General features: G+C 38.8%; 1 protein-coding gene across 1 annotated transcript in view; it reads left to right on the forward strand.

Moving 5' to 3' along the window:
- The window catches only part of LOC306761729 (protein turtle homolog B-like), a 146,361-nt gene that overhangs the window by 101,645 nt on the left and 22,862 nt on the right, over nt 1-21,854 (forward strand). The window contains 11 exon segments of the mRNA XM_079248000.1: nt 2,391-2,533; nt 2,661-2,801; nt 2,895-3,011; nt 3,390-3,540; nt 7,591-7,702; nt 7,798-7,821; nt 7,823-7,858; nt 10,687-10,862; nt 14,161-14,387; nt 17,851-17,935; nt 20,761-20,925. Of these exon segments, the coding sequence (XP_079104126.1) occupies nt 2,391-2,533; nt 2,661-2,801; nt 2,895-3,011; nt 3,390-3,540; nt 7,591-7,702; nt 7,798-7,821; nt 7,823-7,858; nt 10,687-10,862; nt 14,161-14,387; nt 17,851-17,935; nt 20,761-20,925 (1,377 nt within the window).

Raw genomic sequence — 21,854 nt, forward strand, 5'->3', positions numbered from 1 at the left:
CAAGCAATAAGCAACAATAGTAAGTAAACATCTTCAGGGTCCTAAAAGAACATGTTTAAAAAATGTTTGTGTCTGAGATGTGGTGACCTCTCCTTCCTACTAGACTGGGCACGTCAAACTCCAGTCCTCAAGGGCTGGTATCTGGCTGGTTTTCGCTGTGTTGCTGCACCAACACACCTGATTCCAATCAAATTGATCCAGCAGCTTCTTGTCAACCTATTCATTGATTTTGGTCAAGTGTGTTGGAGCATGGAGACAACAAAAACCTGCAGGATACTGGCCTTAGAGGACTGGAGTTTGACACCTGTGTATGAGACTAGTGACCCTATGGGAGGTAGCCATCAGTAGATTGTACTGGATTGAGATCTGGTGACTATGGGGGCCGTTATGAGAAAAAAAAAAAAGTCAGAAGTTTTAAATATGTGCGACAATAATTCATGTGTTGCACAAAGACAAAGTACACACTCTTCTTTAACTCGCGTAACTCTAATAACTGTGACAAAATACTTGAACAAAGTCATTGAGCGTTGAGGACTGTTAACATAAAGCATCATCAAACTCAAGACTGAAGAAAATTGACAAAAATCCAACTGTCCATTTTTCTAGAAAATATCCATCCGGCATATTATTTGCAATGATCAGAAGCAAGGTGAGTTGTTTAGTTTCGTCAGCAAGAAAAACAAGTCTTGATCACATTCTGACAAGACACCAAGAATAGACAATAGGGCCCGATCTATACTTTGTATATCTCAGACCGTAATAAACACCAGTTAACTTGGCAATACGAAAGGAAATAAAAGGAGCAAGGTCTGCTGGGACTTGATTCAATCATTGTGATTATTTTTCACGTCAGTGAGCATTGGTCATGTTTGCCTTCTGACAGTAGAAACAGCTGATTGTTCAGGTGATCATCCAGCTGTACAACATGTTTGCTTCATAATCACTGAGGTCTCTCTTTTCATCTGCCCTCATCTCAATGAACCCTTCTTCAGAGATTAAAGCTTCTTATGCATGTTTAGATGTTTTTGTAAAGCTTTGAGGCTTTCATCTAGTATTTCTAAAACATATTTTTAATTTCTGTAAATGGTCGTTCTGATTGAGGAAAATGTTTTCATTGACAAGCCACTTTATTAAGTCCACCTGCTCAATTACTTCTTAACACAAAGAGCTAATCAAATAATCAAATGGAGGAAACTGAGAATCTGAATGAGGAAGAAAGGGGATTTAAGTGACTTTAAATGTTGCATGGATGGTGGTCCTAGTATATCAGAAACTGCTGATCTGCTGGGATTTTCAAACACAACCATCTCAGAAGTTTACAGAGAATGATCTGAAAAAAGTCAGCAGCAGCTGTCTGGATAAAAAAATGCCTTTTTGATATCAGAGATCAGAGAATGGGACTGGTTGGAGATGATAGAAAGGCAACAGGAAGTCAAGTAAGCACTGGTTCCCGCCAGGCTATGCAGAACAGCATCTCTGGATGCAGATGTTCAATCTTGAAGCAGATTGTCGACAGCAGCAGAAGACCAGTTAGCTAAAACAGGAAACTGAGGCTATAATCTATACAGTTTCAGATGGTAGGATTAGAATTTAGGGGAAACTACATGAAGCATTCTTGGCACACTTTTGGTCCCAGAGTGCCAGGGTGGCAGGGTCTAAACACCACAGCCTGCAGTATAGCATCTTCCAGAAGGATTATGCATCATATCACAAAACTCAAATTATCTTCAACTGGATGATTCAACATGATGATGAGTTCACTGTACTCCAATGGCCTCCACAGTCACCATATCTCAGTCCAACAGAGCAACGTTTGTTGACTCGTATCATTGATGTGCTGTTGACAAATCTGCAGCTACTGTGCGATGCTTCATGTCAATGTGGAGAAAAATATATAAAGAATATTTCCAACACCTTGTTGAATCTATGGCACCAAGAATTAAGGTAGTTCTGAAGCCAACAAGGGGTCCAAACCACCACTAGCAGGAAGTGCATAATAACAAGTCTTATAATAGTCAAAATCTGCTAAATCTGACAATGTTAGCTTTACCTGCATGCCATTGTTTTATTCTTCAGTCGCTTTTTGACACAACAGCGGGTTGTAGGGACATTCGCTCCGTGTTCAAACACAAATCTCATTTTGTGTTTCCGCCTGACGTTCAGAGGACTTTCAGGATTGAACAGCACATTCTGCCAAAAAGCGCCGCTCTGAGACAAGCCGTTCCCCATGTGCTACAGATTCATTTGTCATTTTGCCACCAGCCCACTTCCTGTAAACGGTGTGATTTGTCCAGACTTTTCCAAACAGATATTGTAATCAGCAGGCACCGGCGGGGTCCCCTCTCCACAAGGAGTGGCGTAATCACTTGTCTTTCTCTGCTAATCTTCAGATCCTGCCCGTGTGGTAAACATGCCATCTGTCATCTACGTGGCCATTGGTCTGCCAGGATTCATCCGCTGCCCAGTAGATGCCAACCCCCCTGTAACTCTGGTTAAGTGGAAGAAAGATGGCCTCCCTCTGCGGATAGATAAGGTGATGCGGTTCAGTTATTGTTTTCTTTTAAAGCCTAAATTGCAAGTGTGTTTAATTCAATCCTATCACAGAGGTAAAGAAGCTTTTACTTGCTTTTATTTGCTGACCAAAGCTTTACTATCTACAGTACCCTGGTTGGAGCCAAATGGACGATGGGAGCATCCGTGTGGCAGAGGTGACGGAGGACTCTCTCGGCACCTACACCTGCATGCCTTACAATGCCCTGGGTTCCATGGGATGGTCTCCTCCTGCTCCCCTGGTGCTAAAGGTGCTCATACCCAATAAGCAAAGCAGCTCTAAGACATGTGTCCATGAAGACATGGATTTTCCTAAAATATCTTGGCTGTTTCTCTATGAACAGGACCCTCCCAAATTCTCAGTGGTTCCTGGAGGGGAGTACCGGCAGGAGGCTGGGAGAGAACTGGTCATCCCCTGTGAGGCGGAGGGAGACCCCTTCCCCAACATCACATGGAGGAAGGTAATACTCTTTAGACCTTAGAAATCCTCCCTTCTGAAAGTTACACTTGAAGTGGATGTTAAGGTTTTTACTGCTCAAACCTCTGTGTTTCATTTTAGCTTTATTGATATGATTTTAATGACATCTATAAAACACGCAATTAAGACAAAATTACTCTCTCCGTTCTTTCCTTAATCACAAAGCACATTTAATCCTGCTTAATGGCTTCTGTTTAATCCTCCATTGTTCCTTAAACTTTATGACTTTGTGTTGCTGATGATGTGAGATCGAAGAATGATACTTTTGCAGGCTGATAAGGGGCAGCTTGTTTCCTCTGAGTGTTAAAATAATCTTTTTCTCTCCGTCTTTTCTTCTTACCTCGGCCTGGGTGGGCCGCAGGTAGGGAAGCCCAGTAAAAGCAAGCACAATGTTCTGCCCCGAGGCAGCTTACAGTTGAAGTCACTTACAAAGGAGGACCACGGGGAATGGGAGTGTGTCGCCACCAACGTTGCCACGAGCATCACTGCCAGCACGCATGTCCAAGTCATAGGTACCGTACATGCTTGTGAATGCACAAACAGTACATGAAGAAACTTGCTCAGGCTTTGTCTGGCTGAGGAGTGAGCACCAATGGCTGTCAAAAAGATAGTACATGTTGTTTTGAATTAGGTTGAAGAGGAAGGATAAAATAGCTGAGCTGGTTTGTCAGTAGAAACAAAATACGATTACGTTCAGAGGGAAGAGACTTGGCAGATGACAGCCTCCGTAAAGAATCTGATTTCAACATCTGCTCAAATTTTTACCTTTTTGCTGAGAACAAAAGGGAAAAACAAGGATAGATGAGGAAACTATGACCTTATTCGCAGTAACAGAAATGGATATTTTTCCATTTTCTGCACCAACTTCTTTGTTGCGGTTCAAGCTTTGCCTGAAATGCTTTAAATGACATCCACTTTTCTCTGTTGTGTGGTCAGTAGCACACTAGTGATGAATGAAATGTAATACCACAGGCTGCATTTCCTGACAAACCAGCCTCTGATATCTACAAAACTGTAGTAGATGGAAACCATCATGTTCTCTTGTCAGTCCTCTCAACATTTTTTTTTTTTTTTTTTTTTTTTTTTTTTTGGGAGAAATTAAGGTATTTGAGCATCACTTCACTGAAACCAAGGAAATCTCAGTTTTGGTAGTGAAAATTTTATTTCACTCATAGAAGCTCATACTGTCAGTTTATCACAAATGTAAAGAAAAATGTGAGTAAATGTTCTAGTTATAGCCCTGGTTAGCAATTTACCTTTTATCTCTGTTTTCTAACTTTGACCTTTCAACACCTGAATGCCCTGATTGGCGGAAAACACAGAGAAATCTTTCGTTCAACCTTTTAACAAAATCTAAAATAAATACATAAATAAAATAATCAAATATAAATGTTCCATTTATGACTGTATTACTGAGTCAGAATAATTTTAGTACACTAGGTTTCCACCAGGGGGCAGAAGAGTACAAACAGGGATTTGTGCAAAACTTCTACCATAAAGTGATGCAGTCGGTCTCAGAGTCGCTTCTTGTTTGTAATTACTTCCCTCAGTGTTTAAAGTGTAACTATTATGTGCATTTCAGGCTAATTTATTTTTATTTCTGAGACCAGAAGGGCTGGGATTGATCGAGTTATTGTCCCAAATGGCTTTATTTACTTCAGACCGACCCTCTCCGTAGGCTGTCAGATCAGCCTGTGGGCAAAACGAGTGGATTGAGACTCTTCCGCATTAAGCCCCGCCTCCCGCCACTGCACTACATTGGGAGCGCGCACCGCACCTGCTTTCGTCGTCATTGTAACGTCTCATAAACAGAAGGATTAGGCTAATATGAACTCAATAAAAAAAACAAAATACAATGTCAACACATAGCATACAGCCCTACATGTTGGAACCTGAATCAGAGCCTGAAAACGAAGTGGAAAACAGCAACCCACAGCAACGAATGCAGCAGGATGTCTCTCTTTGGTAAACTCACCAGCCATCGTTGGAAATAACTTTATCCAACGTTTTCCACCCGCCTGATGTATTTGTACATGCCCTTGTTAACCAGTAGAAGGTAACCAATCACCGAACCTTATCCCCCGGGACGTCAAAAGGATTTCCAAGTAGAAAAAACTCTCTAAAACGACGCGTTTTTCGTCGCCATGGAAACTGAACAGAGAGCGTGCTGCAACTCCAACTCAAACACAAACATGCGTTTAGGTGATAAAAACAGTGTCGTTCACATGTCTGATGAGGATTCAACACTGTAACACTGTAGAAAGCTCAGAAAACTCCAAATACCATCATAGCACCCACTTAAGCTCCTGGTTTTCTGTTGTTCCAGGCAGGTTTGTTGCATTTCTGAGGATGTGTTTGTCAGTGGTCTGACCAAATTTTTCTTCTTTGTGTTTGTTTTGTTATACTCTGATATCAGTTTGTTAATTAGTTGATTAATAAGTCATCACGACATCATCCATCTCTGTCTCTGATTCCGTTTGGATTTGGGTTTGGGTTTGTGTCCCACCACCTCGTCTCCTATGTTCAACTGACATGATTGTTTCATTTTGAGGATTATAAGGGAAATGCATGAGGACTATATTTGCTTAATGTAACTGGACCTTGTGTGTCTCCTCATCAAAGTATTCTAGGACTGTCTTAACGCATTGTTATCCAGTCAGAAGACAGTAAGTCATATCATTGCCTTTCTCTGTATGCAAGGCTCGTGTAGAGAGGCTAAATATCGTCAAACATTCAGAAGGCCGGAGTTAATGTCAGAGCCTCAGGCCCTGTGCTGAACATCATCACTCGTCCAACTTCAAATAAGTCCACTATGCCAGAAAGAAGAAGTCTTGAGATTACAAGTGTTTCTGCACAAACTGTTTTAAATGCAGAGTCTGAGTAGTTGTAAAGCTGAGTTTGCTTGCAAGAAAAATGTACAAGCTTAGAAAAGTAATTGTCATTGGATGGCAGTCAGAGGTGATGGGACCTTGACTCGAACCCATCTGCTGGAATTGGCTGGGAAGTAACGTCACTGGTATTTGGTCAGCATCCCCGACCAAATATAGTCAGGCTTCTGTTGATGCAAAGCAGCGGTTCTGGATCCAGTCTCCAGGAGAGGGGCTGGATTGTATTCCACCCTAGAGTTTTTCTGGGTGAGAGATGTGTTTGGTTTAAGTTTTAGCCATGGAAGATGGTAGACTCTGTGTACCTTTAAGTAGGAATTACTAGCCAGGCAGCATGTCTACCAGCCAATTTTATTTATGGGAAAATAAAACCAGATTATAAGTGCAACTGAATACATTTAGTCTTTTTTTTTTTTACTGTATGTAAATATGTTGTTGTCGCCTATCCCTTAGCCTTGTTCTTTACACCATACAAACACCACCACATTGTTGTTTTTGTTTTTTTAATGTCACTAACTTAGCGGTTCTCGTTCAGCTGCACTTTTTTTCATGCAGGCAGAATTACATAACAACACCACACACTAAAGTAAACGTTCACAAGTAAGCTTTATTTATACCTGCCACAATCGGTTTTAACCCACGTTTGGTAAGTTGGTGGCTGTTAAGCCTCATATATACTCTGCATTAAATATGCAAACACATACAGACAGAGCCTTCTATCCATCTGTCTTTACTATCTTCCTCTAATAATGTCTTCATGCATTCCTTTGCTGAATTGACCACATTGCACGTTCAAAAAGGCCTTGTGCTGTGATAGCGTGTGAAAGGTGCACGTAAAGGAAAATTCAGCTGCAACATTATGCGATGTTCTTGTTTTTAGTGCCTCAGGACACTGCTGGGCAGCAACTCCAGAAATGTACAGTATAGGTGTCCCTGTGCCATCAAACAAGTCCAGAACAGGTCACACATAGTTATTCTTTAATTGTAAAATGGACTCTTTTTACAATTTGCAGCACTTTCATGTTTATATTTGCCGTATAGCAATGGTGTCTACAAGTGGGCAAAGGCAATCTTTTGAAACCCAGTGGACTGCAAACTCCTAATAGTACACAAACAATGGTATAATTGTGATTTATGCAGCACATTCAGGATTGTAGGTGAGAAAAAGTGAAGTGCTTTAGTTTAATTTAGGGGTTTTGATGGGCAGAAGAAGCTCCATTAGGAGTAACCCTGATGTGGAACTGACAAACTCTCCTGTGCTATAAAACTGTTTCTGTATTGCTGAGTTGATAGCATCTCAGATAGATAAATGCAAGTAGTCATCATGTTTTGTATTTAACCTGCTGGAAGTCTAAGACCCTGCTGAGCTCCATACGTCTTTTCTTGATGTTAGCCAGTTAAATAGGAGCAACACAATCACCTTGTAAAAAATATGTATATGTTTTCCATTTCACTTTCATTTGTATTTCTATACATAATTTAGGGCTGTTGCTTATATTATTCATGCCATCTAAAATATGTCTTCTTTGCACTCAGAGGTTATGTTGGGTTAGTGGCTGCTTAACATCAGCGCACAGTAAATCTGTTTGACAGGCAAAATGAATGACTGTACAGTGCCCCTGCAGGGCCACTCGGTGACTAATATGCCCTTTCAACAACTGCTTTCTCTCGATGCAGGCACAAGCCCCCATGCCCCCACCAGCGTCCACGTAGCAGCCTCCTCCACCTGGGCCAACGTGTCCTGGGAGGCTGGCTATGACGGAGGATTCCAGCAGACATTCTCAGTCTGGTACGGCCATGTGTGAGTCATCCCAGCATGCTTTGCTTTCCTGCTTTTTCTTCTTTCAATACGTCCTCTGTTGTTTCTGAAAATGTCTTTTCCAGGGTTACGTTCAGAACAGTTGCAATAACGTAGAGATGGAAAGTACATGGAGATCCAGTGTCAGTGAGTTTCCATCTCTAATCTTGGAATTTTTGGAGGAATGCATTAAAAAAGACAAACGAAAAGCTTCGCAACTAAACTGAACATGACCCAAAGTTCTCTGTCCTGATGCTGCTGCTGCTGCTTTGCCGCTGCTTGACTGAATAAAAGGCCTGGGTTCAAATGTTTCTGGTAGTTTATTCAAACATGTAAGACTGGTGCAGTAGCATATTTATGATGTTGTGTTCTAATGTAGGATTGTTATCTTGTTTCTAAACCTGGGTTTTGTGTTATCAGCGTTGTGTGTAATATTTCAACCGTTGCTGTTTTAACTCAGGTCTATGATGAAGGTCTTGGTTGATCCATAATTACAGTATGTGAGACAGCTTGTCAATGTTTTCGCAGGAAGGGATCTTTGAATGTAGTACCAGTCAAAAGTATGGACACACTTTCCTATTGTATTTATTGGGAAAGTGTGTCCTAACTTTTGGTACTGAATGGTCAGCAAGATCATATAGAACCATATTATGCCCATCTATTAATAATCTTACATGCTTTAAGGTTTAACCCCTTAATGCCTGTGTTCACAAACCATTTCTTGTTTTGTTTTTTGTTTTTTTATTATTTTATTTCTAAATATCTAATTAATCTGTTGTATTTATTTATTTTTTTGCTTATAACCACTCTTATTACTGAACTTTATTTATTGTTAAGTTAATTGACATTAAATTGTATTTTCTTCCAGTCTTGAGCTTCTTTAGTTTTTCCTTATTTGTCTTGATTTTTATGCGTTCATTTTTGTATATAAAATTACAGATAAATTTAGGCATTAAGGGGTTAAACAGAAAGAGAGTGGGGAAAAAAAGGGTAATAATACTAAGCTTAGTAGTTATGAAGTATCCACTCTGACATGCTAGATAAAGAGCAAACTTCCTGAACTTTACTGCATATCTTGCTCAGGAGTGAAAGCTGAAATAAACACAAACTTGCATCTATAACGCAAAACAATATAGCAGTTCTGTTTTTTTAAGGAATAAAAAGAGTATTAAGAAATCCTAATGACTAAAACCCAAGTGTTTGCCTTTAGCTTAACTAGCATGTAGGCCAGCCACAAGCTTGCTAACATGCTAATATAAATGTAAGTTGGTGGATTTCTTGTGTAAACGTTTTATGATACCTCTTAAATACATTAAAAGATGTGCTTACTTTGTGGAGTCTAATGTTGCAGATTTTATGAGGTACTACACTAATAATATGTGTTTTAATATTGAAGATTGTAAAAATGTATATGATTTTAGGGGCTAATCAAATAATTTAAGCACAGAAACATGATCTAAAGTTCCAGGTGTGTGAATATAATATATCCTCAACGCAAGCAAGAAAACAATACAGCATCTAGACAACTTGTGACATCAAATTGACATTAAAGCAGTGGAGGTTTCTGTCCAAAGGAAAGGAAAAGGACAGAAAAGTCACATGTTGTCAAGCTACTCCCTGGCATGCTAACATGTTCATGCTAGCATGAGGAAAGTAATGATTTTTATGGCGAGGTCATTATTTTTGTGCTATAAAAGCAATTTATGGTGTGGTGGAGCACTGCAGAGCCTAATCTGTTCTTATTAAGACTAACAGGCTTCACAAACAGCTGCAGGTTTTTAGAAAAAGGAACACATTTACTGTTTTTACAGCGGTTCATGTGGTTGCCTTTAAATCAATTTGGCATTTCAGCAGAGTTTCACGAACAATTTTGCTTTCAAATCTATTCTTGGAGCTTCCAACAGTAACATCTAGACACATTTTAAAGCCTTTTTAAGGGAAAATAATTTTAAAGTTATGGACACAAAGTCAGATTTTCATAAAATCACTTTTAGAGAATATGTAGTACATCAGCAATCATTCATTTTTTCAGCAATTTTGACCTAGTGTCGCATAAATAATGGATGAACGCAAACAAAAGAGGTTTCAGCGGATACTTCGGTCATTCACCAATAATGACTTTTATTTTTCTTTCTTTTTTTTTCTTTCTTTTTTTTTTACCAAAGAAACATAAAAATATTTCTCTAAAACCTGATTTTAAGTTTTAAGATTTTAATTTATAAAGCAAAAAAAAAAAGATTAAAAATCAGATTAGACACAATCTGGATCTGCTTTCAAGAACCTTTTCGTTCATTAATACAGTGAACCAGAGATACCAAATATAAAAACAAAGCCTCTATTAACATTTCTCAGGTGATGCATCCCTCCGCAGCGCTGTGTCTTTTAGTCTTCAGTGTTTAACTGCTGCTGGGGAGGAAGAGTGGTTCATGAATAAACCTGCCACAACAGAAACACTTCAACCGCATTAAACACTGCAGGGCACCAGCAAAATTTTATACATCTTACTTATCATTTCTGTAGCTATGCTGGTGAAATAATATTAGTAGAGGATTTATTGCAATTCCTGCAAGTAAAGAAACCTTTTTATTATTCTATTCTTCAATTGCAGAACTCAGGATTGTATTGCATGCGTGTTGTCTCATCTTTTCGTGGTCATTTGAGGATCGTTGAGTGCTGAATGTTTGGCATGGCAAACAGCAAACTGCAAAGCTGAGTGCAGCATGGCTCTATTACCATCAAGTGATAGCCATGTGCTGTACGATCATGAATAAAAAGGTGAAAATGTTTCATTGTCTGATGATGTACTGTTGGATCAGTCATGGCGCTGATGGGAAAAAATAATTTGTTTTGTTGTTATCACAACTATATTGCCTGAAACATCCATTTTCAGGCAGCCTAAAAAGTATCGTCTGTTCTTCATATGCCTTTGAGATGCTTTTCTTTTCTCCTCACATCTCACCCTGACTTCTATGCAGGCTGAAGAGGGAGCATTTAGGTCCACATGACTGGCTTTCCATACCTGTGCCTCGAGGCCACGGCTGGATGGTGGTGCCTGGCTTGGAGCCAGAGACAACATACCAGTTTAGTGTCCTGGCCCAAAACAAGCTTGGCACAGGCCCCTTCAGCGAGGTTGTCACTGTGAACACACTAGGTAAGTACGCTCGTTGCTGCTGTACGAAGAAAAAGGCATCCAGTGATGAAATAGCTTTTGCAGCTGGACAATTACAACTATTACACAACTGTATTTAGTTTTAGAGAGGTCATAAAATATTCTCTTCTCCTTTTCAATTATTTCTTTGTTACTTTTCCTTTTTCAAAGTTCTAAATCAAGTCTGCGCTATTGTTGCCAGGGAGTCAGTTTAAAAATATCTGCTGCAGATGCAATCTGACATGTTTACATTTCACTTTTGAGGCTGGAAAAAACTAACAACACTTGTACAGTTCAGATCCTGTAATGTCTCACAGGCCTCATTTACACATGGCCTCAACATGCATCCTTGTTCAGATGAAACACCTTTTAATATCAGATGCAAAGTGCTGCCTAGACGGTGGTTATTCTCACAATGGATCAGAAAATAAATCTGAGTTGAGTTCATTATTTCTCCAATTTGAAAACACAAATCAGTGTTGGTGTACATTCTATAATGAGGTATAAGTTGTGAGGATTGTGCATAAAGCGACAGGCATTTTCTTTTGGTTACAACTCATCTGTTTAGCTGTGTTGTTCATTCCACAGATGCATGAGCTTCACAAATTATAAGTCATTGTAAAGGTTACTACTTAGGCTTTCCAGTTATGTATAATATAACACCTTTTAGTTATATTAAAGGGGGAAAATAGTCAATCAAATACAAATGTAATTACTTTCTGTTTTTACTCTTATATCCCCTTCACATCTACATGTATCTTCACCTGAGGTTGTCAGCTCTAAATATAGATTTTATTCTGTTAGAAAAAAGACAGCAAGAAGAAAAGCACAGTCGCCTTGTCACTTAATGTGTTATTTCAAATCTGATTTCTTTTAGTGTTCCCACCTTTTCTGTCTTGTTGGATGGAAACCATCCTGAAAGGTGGCACATTTTACTCTGATGGTAATCAAGAGTTACCATGATGTAAATATTTACATGCTAATGATATGATTCTCCATGGTCGTTCCAAAATCCAAAGTAAAACCAGAGGTGACAAAACATTTTCAGTTCTTTCACCCAAACTGTGGAACAAGCTGTTCACATGGATTAAATTAAATTAAATTATATTTGGTAATAGCTGCTACAAATTTAGGTTGTCATGACTCTTCAAATGGTAGTATTACACCTCCATGATCAGCAATTGTGTTCCCTGAGAGTCGGTCTTCAAACTTGGGCAAATTTAACCTTAAGTGTGCAAACTGACCTCATAAATGTTTCAATTGCTGACCTGCACATCCAATTCTCTTGTGTGCTGCACAACCAACACTATCATGTTGAGATCAGACTGGATGTAAAACATAGACTGTATAAAAGATGGACGCAGCCTCCATGTCTTCGCCTGTAGGTTACTGAAAAGCGGATGTGAAGCTCATGGTTCCAACCATCAACATCTTGGCAGCATCACGTGTGCCGTCGCTCCTGACAATGACAAAAATGACAAAAATAAGATGGGGGGGGCGATGAGCGAGGGGGTTACCTGTAGTTAAAAGCTAACCTAGCCAACCCCGAGCAGGTGCTAACCAGCTAACGGAAATAAATGGGCTACAGCTAAGTCACACTGTTAGCTGACTAAAAACCGCAGTTATGCAATACTCTGCCTTCATGAAGCCAGACATCGGAAGTTGGTCTTTTCAACATGGGAGTCTATGGGGATTTGCGCTGTTTTGGAGCCCCTAGTGGATGAAGGGGGAACTGCAGTTTTTGGTACTTTCGCAAAGGCTTCACTTTTAACCAGCTGAGGTTGCTGCTTGATGTAACCTGATCCAGTTCGCCCTGTTACAATTCAAGTTCTAGTCAAACTTAGGACAGCTGTACTGAAAACATACCGTAAATTTATTGCAACATTACTCCCTTTTTCTTCGCCCTTTACACCTTCAGTGCAGAATTATCTTTTGTCTCCCTCTCTAAAATGAAAAAAAGATTTTGCTCTTTCAGTCTTCACCAGTAGACTTAGTTTTTATTTGTTTTTCCACTAAAAATCCCAGTCTAAAGTTCCTTTTTACCTGACAGATGGCACTGTTCCTGGCTGAATTTTGATATCTTTCTCAGTGTGAAATTTCAAGGACTCAACAGCTGCCAGCTCAGTTGATCATTTGATACCCGCTGTTTTTCTAGCCAAACAAGTCATTTCATCCTTTAGCCTGTTTACGAATAAAATAAACCCAAGATACCAGATATAAAAATACCTTTTTATATCGGTCATTTTCCGAAAAGCAGCCTCACAGCTACCTCAAAGTGTTGGGTCATAATGCATTATTTCGGTGGTTACAGGCATGAGTGGAGGGACATTTATGATGCTTAATCTAAGTGTAAATGAAGCTGTCACACATTATTATGCAAAGATAAATGACATGCTGAAAATTGAGATAACTAGCCGTGCTGCATCACCTTCTGCATTAGCCAAGGAGGAGAAAAAAAGAAAGTAAAGCTCTTTCCTTTTTTTTTTTTTTTTTTTGCTGCAGCGTTTGTTGTGGTGTTTCTCTGTCTCACTACCCTTCCAAGTTTTCCATCTCTCATTTCCAAGTCAAATACGCTGCCACAGACATTGGGGCTTAGTTCTGTTTGAGGGGAAAAGCGGGAGCTTTGGGAGATACACTGGGAACGGTCTTAAGCTGCAGTCTGATCTCACAGAAGCAAATGAAACAAACATAACGGATGATGTGTTGCTGCCATGTTGTCAATAGAAAGTTAATTAGAAGGATTGTTGTGATGGACAAACAAATTCCTCTTGCTTTAAGTGGCACAACTGAAGATTTTCACACTGCAGCATCTGTCTTGCTTCCTGTCTCTTCTCTGGTCTCTTTCAGCCAGTAAAAGTCAGTCATAATCCCTACCCTGCCCCAACAGGCTTGTACATAAGGCGCTAGGTATCATGGCAGCATCCCTTCTTCTGCTGGTCTTCTTACTCCTGATGCTCTGAAACAGGCTAAATCTGGATTCATCAGAGAACACAACCTTCTTTTAGTGCTCCAGAGTCCAGAAGCCTCACTGATAAGGGGTTTTTCGCACAACAGTTTGGAAACTTGGCAGCAAAATTAAATCTATGGGATGCCTGAAAAGGCTCCAAAGATGAAGTGTGAAGAGGTGGATTTAATGCACATGATGATGATGGATTGGGTTTAAAAAACTTAATGGCATTTAGTCACGGTCCAGTTAAGATGTGTGTTAGTGACAGAGTGTGAAGAAGGACTGATTAACTGATATGAAGCTGGTTGAGAATTTCACTTAAATATTCATTCATATGTATTCCCAACCTTTCAGTATTTCCTATAAGTACCCCTGAACCATTGGTGCTGCTTACCCCACCACGGTGCCTCACAGCCAATCGCACGCAGCAGGGAGTCCTGCTCACCTGGATCCCACCTGCCAATCACACAGCACCTATCCAGCATTATGTAATGGAATTTCGCCTGGGGGAACGATGGGAGATCTTGGACGACGGTATTCCGGCTGGGGAGTTGGATCTGCTCGCCCGAGACCTCATTCAGGTAAACGACAGAAAAAGAAGTCCTAAATGCCATGTCCAGGCTAAAGAGGTGGAAATATTCTGACACACAGGTGTCTAACACAGGATGCAAGGGCCAAAGGTTTCTTCCAGATGGTCAACTCTGACCCCTGAGATGAATTTGGTAAATGTGAAAATGACATCATATTTTATATACAAAAGTAACTGTAAATCCTAACTTAACCAGGCAAGGTTGCTTTTTTTTCCCATTGCAATTTGCCTCTGGTATAAATAAAGTATTTCTCATAAAATTTTTTATTTTTAAGTAAAACATTTATAAGGCAGGGGGATAACTTTTTATAAATCTTTTTTATTTTGAGGTAAGTCAGTTCAAGTGGTCTGGAGAACAGGTTTTCAGGTCTGAACATTTAAAACAACTTCTAGATCTTAACAAGTTACTCTGATTACTAGGGCTGTGACGATATGCTTTTGTCCCGATTCGATTCCGATTTTTTGGGTGCCAGTTCGATTTATATTGCGATTCTCACAATTCTTTGATATTGCTGATTTTTGTAGGTTAAAAACAAAATAAATGTAATAAACTTTTTTTTTGCTCATCATTTATTTTTCTTGATATCAATTAGGAAAAAACAACACCGTAGCCAGATCATCATTCTGCTGCTATAATGCCCAAGAAGACAGGTAAAAAGATCAATAAAAACTATAAAAATGACAAAAATTTTCTCGTGGATTATTTTTAGTATAAAAAAATCTATTTTATATTTTTTTTTTACCAAAAAATCTATTTTTAAATTGTGAAGCAAATAAAAATCCCAATTTTCGATTCGATTTGCCCACCCCTACTGATGACAATGTGAAATCCTGTATTTTTCATTTCCGCATACCTGAGATGAAATGTTTTGTAGGTCCATTGCTGTTTATAAGCTGTAATGTGTAAATGTTAAAGTCTAGAAAATTCTTGTTGAAACAGACTTAATTTTGTCAAAAACTGTCAGTTAGTCCAGATTTGTTTTCTAAACATGATAGTTTAGTTTATATACCTTTTTAAATGATTGATATAGTAGTTTTCATCCTTTATGGGTTATTATGTTGTTATTTTACTGGTCCAACCCCAATGACGTCACATTTTGCTTATGTGGTGCCTGAGTTTGACACCCCATAGGTGATATTTTCTAACCTTAATCCCAAATGCTGTTTGGCCCAGATATTTGGCCCTGACTTACAGAGTTTACTCCATGTGTCTGTGGCAGCCTAAACTAAGCCACATGACTACCAGATGTGGCCCACATGGAATATGCTGGAACCTCTGTCACTTCTGGCCCACATAACATTTGCCAGTGCTTAACTGAGCCGTTAGTGCCTAAAGTAGCCTAGATTAGGCCCAAACATGTTGGCTATCTTGGATGTGAAGATTTTAAGGCCATAACATCTCTTTCTCCTTGTGCTTCATCTGTGTTTTTTACAGAGGAAACTAAATTTGAGCTTTTTCTTGACTGAGGGATCCACCAGGTTTAGTTAAAAATGCTCAGAAACAGAAACAGATGCAGTATGAGTACAAATTGTTCATTTTTATCTCACATAACAAGATTTATGAGCTGTTTCACGGCTGCACTGTAGGTTTCATTTAGGGTTGTTCGATATTGGCTTTTTTTTTTTTTTACTGATATCAATATACTCTTAATTTCTGATTCTGATACCACCCAGAAGATATTTTTGAAGCAAGTTTTGCCAAACAAGCAAATATATGTGGAAAACTATACATGAAATCTGTTATATTTTCAGTTTGGGTTAGAGGAAACATTTTGATAAATGTGCATCTTGTGTAAAGGTTGTTATAATTAAAAAAATAAGAACTGACACCAATAATGTCTGATATATGATGCCAATTTTGCCAGATAATATCAATAGACCAATAAAATCGGACATCTCAAGTTCTGCCCTCAGTTTAGTCTGCTTGTTTTGGTCTGAAGTTGCTGCTGCTTCTAGAAAAAGTTACACAGTAAGCAAACATAAAGTTTAAAATGAAAATACACCGAATTAACCTCACCTAAGTCATGATCTTTTATCCAGCTGATGTTTAAAAAACCATTTAGTGTTCATAATGTAATTGTAAAATGTATTTTCTTGCTAACTACCCTTTTCCAGCTGTGCTTCTTTAATAGTTTTTCACTGTTTTCAAGTGAAGGTGTCAGAAAAAAGAAAAGTAACCTGACAGCAGTAGACAGAAATAAATATCAGCTTTATCCTTCAGCTTTCATGTCAATTAGCACATTCGAACCACGAACCCAATGTTCGAACCCAAACGTTAGCGGTGTGAAATGAATATTCAAGCTTGGTTTACATGCTCAGTCTCAAGTAGAAAGTAAAACATTTGTTCAGGAATAATTAAGTTTAAATGATCCTTTACAAGTGCAAGGTTCTGTGCAGTAACGTGCTGTCAAATCCACCTCGGTTGTCATAGTGACAATGCAGGTGAACACAATCTGAGTAGCCTGACTTTCTGACTGGATTTCACTTTGAGGCATTAAATATCCTCCGACATGGCTACAGATCTGCAGCTGCCATGCAGTCGCTGTAAAAATGAATATGCTAAAACAAGAAATTGCATACTTGATCAGGATGTAGGATGCTTTCTTTGGAGACACTTGCACTAAGAGCAAAACTAAGTCAATAAATCTTCATTGATGTATGAGCTCTGACACCAGAGCTTCTTTAGCTTTTCCATCCTTCCTCCTGTCGGTTAATTCTGCCTCTATGACATGTTTGAGCATCTTTCTTTAATCTGACGAGCACTTTCAGAGGCAAAAAAAAAAAAAGCTTTTATCTCTCCTTGCGATGCACGCAAACACCCACACACACACTCATCCCTCTTTTTCTCTCACACTCACACACATTACACCTAGATTGTGTAACTTTTCTGCTGCAAAAATCATTTCCCACTTCATGGTTGAGGTCATTTAACCATTAAGAGAGTCTCTGTTTGGTTTAAGGTTTAAGTCCTCGATCCGTTCTGACAGATAAATGAGGTTATTGTTAGGACGCCCACAAATGGCATTGTCACTGTGTGATGCAGTACGTGAATGTGATAAGTCAACAAAATTTCATGTGTGAACTGGGTGGAGTGTGATTCAGTGAAAACATCTGAGTCATGCCAGCTGGTCAGTTGTGAAGCTTAGATGCATTTTTTTTTACACAAAACAGTTGTTTTTTGTCAAACCTCAGCATGCAGACACACAAAATCCCCGTTTAAACTTCACATCACTGTCAGGACTGAGACATTTAAGTAATCAGACACATCTGACCACTTCGACAGCGATCAGAACGTTTTCTGTCCCAGATCCAGCAGAGCACACTCCACAGTGTTAGCATCCGGATACTGAGGCTCTTTTTTGTCCAGTTTTGTTGCTTTTTGAGCTTTTTTTTTGTGTGGCAGAGCTTTGCTGTTCATCCCCAAAATGTTGACAACTTTGTTACTGCTGTCCCAGGAAGCGTGGTACGAGTTCCGCGTCATGGCCATCATGGATGACATGATCAGCGAGCCCAGTAACGTAGTAGGAGTATCCAGCACAGGTAACGCATTACAATTTCATGCTTCTGAATATTTGGAGTGAAGGCAGATATATATATATATATATATATATATATATATATATATATATATATATATATATATATATATGGAGGAAAAATTATTCCCAGGCTTAGAAATGAAAGTAATTAATGATGATTTCAGTGGAGTGTTGTGTGTTTTAATGCTTGGATTCATCCTGACGATGTATGGCTGCTACCTGCATGTCTATCCTCAGGTTATCTTACTGTTTCTGAGCTGAAGAAGGGTGCTACGGTGGACATATTGCACACGCAGCAACTCCAACTTTACATTTTGCTCTCTCAGCGCTATTAAATTTAAGCACAATTTACATTCACACTGCTTTGTAGCTTTCTGAATAGTATGACATCATTGCTCCGCTCAGTTTCCCCCTGACTCTACTGGGCTGCTTTAATCTAAAAATAGCAAAGAAACAGAGGGGAAAAAAAAAGATTAATTAAAGCTTGTCTTTTATTTGGCTGCAGTCCTGAAAGTCTGTTTTGAATCTGAAACTAAGCTTCTCAAAATGTGATGCTGCTCTGCTGCAGAGGTCACAGAGTACACGTCGTTTGGTGAAAGCAGCCGTTGGGGAGCATTTAAAGAGATTTCCTTCAGAAAGCTTTGGTGCTCGGCTCCCCCCTACTGGTACAGCTGGGAACCTCTGTTGCATGATGATCAAAGACACATTTCTCTGTTCATTCTGCCTTTTATTTGACTGCTTTCTATGAAGAGTTCTGTTAAAAATGATGAGTAGATCTCCTCCCATCCTTTTAAAAGACAACTTAATAGTGATTTATTCATGTTTCAGGCAGTGGGAACTTTGGATTTATTGTAACTGGGATTCACTGCAGCAGAAAAAAAAACTTCAACAGAACAGAAGCTGATACAGCATACCCCCTGGTGCTTGCTGAGGGTTTCATTAGCATGTAGGCCACTAAACAAACTCCTTCATCAGTAACTGAACGCGGTTGTTAATGTTGGCAGCTCTGCAGCAGGGATATCGGTCCCTCTAATGCACCGGCTGCTTTTCTTTAACTCTTGATGAGCTTGTTAATGCTTAACTAAGCTGGTGGCTTTAATGCCAGTTGTGATGCATCTCAGACTGTAAGAAGCTGAGAAGAGGAGACATCCAAATTGAACAGATATTGGGGAAAAATGAAGGTTAAAAAAATCTGAACTGCAGTGTTGTTTCCTAACATGATGAATATTTAAGAACATAACCAAGGTTGTGTTCATGTTACCAGCCTTGATGTTCAATTTATACTCAATAATGATCAGAATCTGATGCTAAAAAATCCTAACTGAGTGTTTTACTTCCAACTTTAATGTGAACCACAGCTTCCTGCTGAAACAACCACATATGTGTTAGATGCATTCATCATCATGGAAAATATGGGACCAAATTCCCACTTAGCTTTTTCCTTTCAGCAGAAAAATGTTTTGGTTCAGAAATTCATTCCTGAAACTTGATTGAGTTTTGTTGTGTGAACATGTATTTTTCTCTTATTCTCTTGTTTAATGAATAAAAACAGATCCCACTAACATATAAACATGTTTAAAACTTGCATTGTTTTATTAAACAGTAAATAAAAATTAGCTTACCGAGTTAATTTAAGACCCAAATAAATTCAATAAACGCTCTTAGATAATGTTGAGCTAAGTCAAATAAGGCATTTATTGAGAAGTAAGAGTTATGCTTTTAACAAAACTTATATCAACATATTTAGTTTAAAAAGGAAAAAGAAAAGCTGCCTTGAAAACCTTTTTTTTACTGTAATGTTTTACGTGAAAACAGAAGTTGTTTGACTACTAGAAAGATTATTTAAAGACTGTAATACAGAGACATAAGTGAGCTTAGAGGAACACTCACTGGGACAGCGAGATGCTAGCTTTAGCTGTTTTAGCTTCTATTGCTAGCAGCTCTGTAGAGATGCTGCAGGTTTATGATAAGAACGTAAACTAAAGAAAAGAAAAAAGAAAAAAAAAATCCAACGTAAAAGCAAGAAAGAAGAACATTGCTGTCTATACAGGGAAGCTAAATCAATGTAAATATATCCAGATGGCAGAGTATACGTAGAAAAAGTATAGAAGTGCTTGGTGAAGGCCTTCACACTGAAATGAGACCAATTGGATTTGAAAATTGTCATTGACAGTCAGATTTCTGTCAAATGTACAGAAAAAAAACCTGATTTCGTTTACTTCTGCCTGTTAAAGTGAATTCATCCATGGTGAAAATGTGACTGGTCATGCTAGCAGTTAGCTATTATTGATGTGGACTTACTAATTTCTCAAATTACTGATAAACAAAAACAGATTTTAAATTTTTTTTAATGAACCGTGCTGCCATAGGGTGCAGTTTTCAACACTTTAAAGCTGGAACATGAAAAATACCTTTCCTTTTTTCCTGTGAATTTGGCAGAAAGCGTGACTGAAATGAGCGAACGGATGAGATGAGGAAAAAAAAAAAGGAGGAAGTCATGATTCTCTTTATGAGCCTTCATCATTTGATATCTGCCTAATCAGAGCACAGGGTGTTCTTGCAGGGGACTGTGCACTCTCTTCCGGAGATTCACATCAGAGTGGTAATCTCAGAGCAAATATCAGCCATTGTAGTTGGGAGAACATGAATATTGGCAAACAGCATTTATCTGAGAGAGTGAAAGTTTGGTTCAAACTGTGAAGTTTAAGTTTGATGAGTTCATGATGCTCCGATTTTAATCTGAAATCTTTTTTCTCCCTTTTATCAAACCACCTCTGTGCTGCTGAGGGAATAGATTTTCACTTTTCCCTTGGACTCAACCCGCAGATTTCTTCCCTCCGCCAGAGTTGGTGGAGGAGCGTGGACTGACGCGGCCCGTGGTTGCTGGCATCGTGGCCACCATCTGCTTCTTGGCTGCAGCTGTGCTCTTCAGTACAATGGCTGCCTGCTTTGTGAACAAGCAGCGGCGGAAGAAACTCAAGAGGAAGAAAGGTGAGAGGATGTTCTCCACAATCGCTGAAAAGCAGATTGCCAACTCTGAACTTCTTGTGCTACCGTCCTGCAGACTGTAGATGTTTCCCTGCTGCAACATACCTGACTCAAATCCCCCAGCTTGTTGTCAACCTCTGAACAAGCGTCTTAATGACATATTTATTTTACTTTACTGTGTTCCAGAAGGTAAACTATCTAAAAACCTGTTGTTGTTAGATACACGAACCCCTGAGACGGTTGGCGAAGAATTTCCTTCCCCACTTGGGACAGACAATAATCTTCTATTTGTCTTATGACTCTCACTGTTCTGGTTAAAGACACACAACAGGAATTAAAATTTTCTCATTGATGCGCCTCCCAACGATGGCTGATCTGGCATCCCTCTTGCATCCTAACTGTACTGTGGAATAACTCAAGCTAGCAAAAGAAGTCTTACGTTGACTTACGTTGTCTTATGCTTCGTTAAATTTTGTTCCCTCTCTTTAATCCTGTATTCCTCCAATAATGTCTTCTCGTGTTTCTTTGCTGAATAATTCAACATGCGTTTATAAATTGGCCTGTATCTTTATATCTGCTTTGTAACATGTGACATGGTGAATCTCAGCTGCAGCATCCTGGACGACAAAATGCAAATGCGATGTTTTCAGCCACAGCTCGCACTGAAATGTATGTGATAGATGTGATAGATGTCACTGTGCCATCAAATGAGTCCAGAAAGAAGAGTTCAAATGTCCAAAAGTTACTTAATGTCTCTTTTAATGTAAATACTGTTCTTATTTTTTAATCTTAGTTTATTATATTTATATCTATTTTTATTCTTATTTTATTTTTTTTATTTTTATTTTTTAAAATGTATTTTTATTTATTTATTTAATTTTTACAATGGGATTATTTAAACTTTTTTTCTATCTATGATTGTCATCTGATTA

The sequence above is a fragment of the Telmatherina bonti genome (genome assembly GCF_933228915.1).
Source record: "Telmatherina bonti genome assembly, chromosome: 10".
Classification (NCBI taxonomy): Eukaryota; Metazoa; Chordata; class Actinopteri; order Atheriniformes; family Telmatherinidae; genus Telmatherina; species Telmatherina bonti.